Raw genomic sequence first — 5,174 nt, 5'->3', positions numbered from 1 at the left:
AAAATATAAATAAAAAAATCGGCCTAGAGTTTTAAGGGGGGGAAAAAAGAGGGTAACGATTCGATTCTCAGTCTGAGTCGAGATAGAGTTTGGCTCACTTTGGAACCGTCTTCCTAGACTGAAGCCTGTGCTCCGGCCACCTGAATGAAGCGGGATAGATACCGTCTGATTTTAAAATCCCATAGCGACATAAATAAAGTCACTGAGGAAAAAAAATCCGTAACTTTGTAGGGCTCCTGATTTTTTTTTTAAAGTCTGTCCTTATTAAGAGCTTTGCGCCTCCACTGTCGCACATGGAATTCGCTTGGATTTCCAGCTACTCATCTTGCTGATCAAAACTATTTTGAATTAATTGCACAGATATTTTTCCTCGAGACCAGAGAGACAAAACATTATAATGGATAAATTTAAGCCGCCTAAAAATACTACACACTTCACCAAAGGAGAAGTGGAACCAAATCTTGTGCCATATTGTAAATCAAACAAATCGAGGGTTTGTTTGATTGGAGACAGGGTTATTTACTGCATCAAAACCAAGAAATGTTCACAAACCCAACTAAAATAAATCTCAGCGAGATATAGGGGAGAGGGGAGGCACGTTTGACAGATCTAAAGGAAAACCAGCTACCATCATCGATATGTATATTTCACTCTCAAGCCAGGAGCAGAATTGGAGTTGGTTGTCTGCCACCAGTTCTGTTTTTTATTCCTTTGTCCTCAGTCCCCCCGCCACTCCTTTATTTTCGACTGTGGTAATCAGAAAACAGGAGTAAATATAAGGCCATGTCATGTTTTCAGAAGAGATTGGAATCGAGCATGATGGTGCGGGATCTATTCTTGTTAAAATGAAACAAATTTAAAAAAAAAAACACAAAACCAAACAATGGCTCTCGAAGAATGATGCAGAGAGGTGTTTGTTTCAAGTCTGCCAGCGTCAGACGGCGCGTCTTTGCTTTTTGCTGGTATGGTATATATAAATGCCTCTCTTTGTGCCACTTCCAGGAGGCCTTGTCCCTGAGAATTACTCATTATCGAATTAAAAGGAAATGGAGGGTCTCGACTTCACTCAACAATCTCAGAACAAATTGGATAAAAGGATTTCAAACCAGAAGAGGTCACGAGGGGGAGGAAAAAGCATTTTGTAAATACACCTTTAAACAATGCTAATGGATTAATAATATCCAGTAATGATATTAGCTCCTTCTTGTGGTAAACGCCACAGTTTTTAGAGTACATGATCTATTTAAACACACACACACACACTAAGGCACTTCGGATTTGTATCAAACACAACACTAGTGATTTACAGAGACGAAAGTACTGATTCAGTACATTTAAAATGCATGCAAAATGAAGTATTTTTTAAAGTGTGCAAGTTTACGGTTATCCATCCTTATTCGTTCAAAGCTACGAGCAACCATCTGAATATTTACTAGCCAGCTCACAGATAAACCCTGCATTCTTTGACTCGAGGATGGTTTTTATTACTGTTATTTTAAAGATCAGTTTAAGCGAATAGTTTTGAAAAAGAGTGGTGGATAACTGGTTTGTCTAAATGAAGTTTTACAGGATTCCTCTAGCTACACCCTCGAGCTGCCTAAAACCTTTATTTACATTCTCCAATGTACCATGTTTAAGGCTCATATTTGCATGCTAATTTTTCACTCTTGGCTCATTTAAGGAAAATGTTTACAGTGGAAAGGGTTTATGAACTCGCGGCTTGAATTACACTCTTCAGGGCCTATTTGCAGGCAAAGTTTAAAGGGGTGGGGAATTAAATCACAAAACACGTTCACTCCAAGAAAGATTTCCCAACCCGCACGCATAAATTAAGAGCAAATGTGTATGCTCAGTTCAGGTACAAAAAACCCCAAGCAAACAGAACTCCCACACAACCCACTAGACTGTTGGCACATCGCTAAATCAGGACTGGGGTGTCCAGGTTCCAGGAGCCAAGGGGGAAATACTAGATGTTCACAAGAAATTGTTTAATGAACACAACCGGTTATTTGGTATGGGAATGGGGAGGCCGGGGTAGATGTGGCGAGTGCACTTGGCCTTAAGAAGCTAAAAAAAGTTTTTTTTTACCTGCACTCTAGATTCCACTAGGTCCAGCCTCAGAGCCAGCGCCTCTCTCATAAACACGTCCGGGTAATGACTTTCATTAAAGGCTTTTTCTAGCTCTTCTAGTTGCCAGCCAGTAAAATTCGTGCGGGTTCGTCTTCTTTTACAGCCAGGACTTTCCTTGTCCGGGTCACCAGAGTCTGAAAAGGCAGAAATACAATAAACCAACCAGAAAAAAACAGGCCATTTCTCACTCCGCAGTTTACAACCTACCTTTGCACTGGGTAGCGTTTAGAAGGTGTGGGAGTCTGTACAGTACACATCCATATCAAAGATGGGGGGGGGTAATTGTTCCCTCTGCCTCGCCTCCCCTCCTCCCCCAGTCTGCTTTACGGGATGTTTATTCTTGAAATAAGTCAGCATCGGAGAACAGGGGCAGGAGTGAAAGTTTTAAAATTAAGTCCGGTCCAGCGACCAGCCTTAAAATAAACGTGGGGCGTCTGTTAGGTTTGACTTCCTAAAGCAGCAGAGCCCGCAAGGGCACTGGACCCCTTTTCAATCCAAGGCATAGGGGCTCCAGGGAAAGGCCCGCCTAGGTTCCTATCAAAGCCCGAACCAGGCCCATCTCCTGCCGGGTCCCCTGTCCCTACTTGGGAATCGCATGTAAAAAGCTCGCAGGCCACCAGCTTGCTGACAAAGTCCTACTGGGAAGCGTCATGGCTGGGGTAGCAAAAATGGGATCCTGCCCAAGTCTTTACGGTCACTGATTCTATTTGAACGACCCCGACGGCACTGCTTCTACCGTAGTGTGCTGTGCGTGTAAACAAGAGTCTCCTTCCGGAGTAAGGGTGCAGAGGGGGATGCCACTAAAGGAGCATTGATAATACCAGCTTCAGGCATTAATGGGGTACCTTAAAACTAGACAATAGATTTGCCAAGGAGGTAAACTTTGCACTTGCTCGTGCCCTTCGTTGGATCAGAGTCTAGTCATCAACCTCTGTTCCCCTACCCCCAGCGGTACCCTCCTAGCCTGCTTGTAAAAATGGGCATCCTCTCCCGCGCCATACACCCAGACACACCAACTCCCGAAAGGGAACACACTCATACACAGGGGCCGGCTATTGTTCAGAGCGCACGTGCGGTTTCACAGCGGCCTGGGAGCCACCGAAGGCTTTTTTTCTTTTAAAGAATCTGTTCAAATCTCTCTTGGAAAAAATACAAAGGTTGGTGGCGATCCTGTCCACCACCCTGCCCGTCTTTGATCTGGTTCCGGATCCCCCTGTAGCGACCCTTGGGGAGAAGATCAGACCCACACACCCATCCAGAAAAACAGCCTTCTGTTCTCCATGGGTGCCGCGCATCAGATCTGGAGCTGGGGGCGCCGCTGAGGGGTGCGGCGTATCCAGGAGCAGAGGGGGGCCGCTTACCTGAGAGCTTGAAGGGCTGGTTGTCCCCATTCACCCCGCAGCCCGCGGGGAGGAGCGGCGCCGGGTTCACCACCGAGGCGGCGCAGGAGCCGTTCAGTAATCCATCTATGGAGAAGGGCACGGCCGCCGACTGCAGCTGGTGCCCGGCCAGCTCGTAGACATGGTGGTGGCCGAGCGGGTAAGGGAAGCCCACCATGCCTCCGAACTGGGCATGGGGATGCTCCAGGAGGCGGCTGTCCATCATGGGGGCGGCTCTAGCGGGGCGCGGCGCGGGGCGGCGGGAGCAGGCGGCGGCGGTGCGGGAAGGGGCTCATGCTGGAGGGCGCCCGGGCGCTTTAACTTTATCAACATCAAGCTCCCAATAATTAGCTCAGGCTGGGGGAATTTGGGACCAATAAGAAACGTTAATCGGTCCTGACGTCAGAGACGTGCCAGTGTGGGGAGCAAACGTTTTCCATATCGATTGCTAATTATACCTGACATCCAGCCTCAATAAACAATATCAGAGCTGTCACAACAAGACAAGGGGGGCTTTGATAAGAACTCCCGCCTGGGGAGGGGAGGAGGGCGGCATGGGCCGGCCAGCCAGGGGTGGGGGGTGCCGAGGAGCTGGACAACTTATGGATCTGATTGATACCCAGTTAAATACTAAACAGCCAGAGTTACACACACCCTCTCTCAGCCCCCCTCCCCCCGTGCCCACCCTCTTCCCCTCCCCTCTCCAAATCACTAATAGATTTCCCTTTAAAACATTCACCGGCGTGTTGTGGGGATTTTTCACCAGAAATGCTCTACTCTCTGAACCTTTAAAGTGATGTTGCTCCAATTACAGGGAGACATTGAGCGGCAAATAGACTGATCCAATAATAGGAGATTCATCATCCTCTCTTTCCAGAGCTGTCACATTGAATTTAAAACTACAAGCCTTTTCATCTCCTCTCCGGCTCTAGATCGCGGGGTGGGGGGCGAAGAAGGGAAGGGGAGGGAAATAGAAAAAAAAAAGGATGAATCCTTTATAGAAATTAAAGTGTGAGCTGATATCAATCAAAATCATAATTAATGCAATCGCCTATTGATCCACGAACGCAAGAAATATTAAATTATGAACATAGCCAGAGGGTGGCTAATTAAAAGCAGCCGATTTCGCAAAGGGAGACCAAAAAATAAAGTTTTAAAACCCACTACTACACCCCCACTCGAAGAAGGGAGGGGGCGAAACATGTACACACACACATACTTTTACTCTGCCAGTGATTAATAGCCTCGAAGCTGCAGCCAAATTTGTTCTAATTAAATTATATTCCCATAGAAGGTTCACCAATATAAAATATTGATAAACTCCAAAAGTTAAATAATTAAAGAAAATATTCTTAAACAAACTGCAAGAATGGGAGGGTGGGAGGAGAGAAGCAGCAGAAAGGACCATCCATACTTTGGAGTGGATCCTGGTTTTTCCCCCAGTACAGTCATTAGTGATTCGACATCATAGAAATATAATTAAGGAAATAATTTTCTATTCTTCTTTAAGCAGTAAAAGAAAGGGTGTGAGGAAGGAGATAAAATATATATCCAGCCACTCATCCCAAATCCGCCCTGCTACGTGCAGTCGAAGGGACTCAGCTTGCTCGGATTGGGATGCCTTTATTCGATTTCTCCGCCATAAATAATGAAAGTTACGATTCC

General features: G+C 46.1%; 1 protein-coding gene across 1 annotated transcript in view; it reads right to left on the bottom strand.

Moving 5' to 3' along the window:
* UNCX (UNC homeobox) overlaps positions 1-3,735 on the bottom strand; it is a 5,441-nt gene extending 1,706 nt beyond the window's left edge. The window contains exons 1-2 of the mRNA XM_030579086.1: positions 3,492-3,735; positions 2,089-2,264 (exon numbers count right to left, since the gene is read on the bottom strand). Of these exons, the coding sequence (XP_030434946.1) occupies positions 2,089-2,264; positions 3,492-3,735 (420 nt within the window). The remainder of the gene's footprint in view (positions 1-2,088; positions 2,265-3,491) is intronic.
* Positions 3,736-5,174: the final 1,439 nt, after the last annotated feature.

Source organism: Gopherus evgoodei, chromosome 10 (assembly GCF_007399415.2).
Source record: "Gopherus evgoodei ecotype Sinaloan lineage chromosome 10, rGopEvg1_v1.p, whole genome shotgun sequence".
NCBI lineage: Eukaryota > Metazoa > Chordata > Testudines > Testudinidae > Gopherus > Gopherus evgoodei.
The sequence above is the reverse complement of the archived record's forward strand: the minus strand, read 5'-3'. Positions and strand labels throughout refer to the sequence as shown.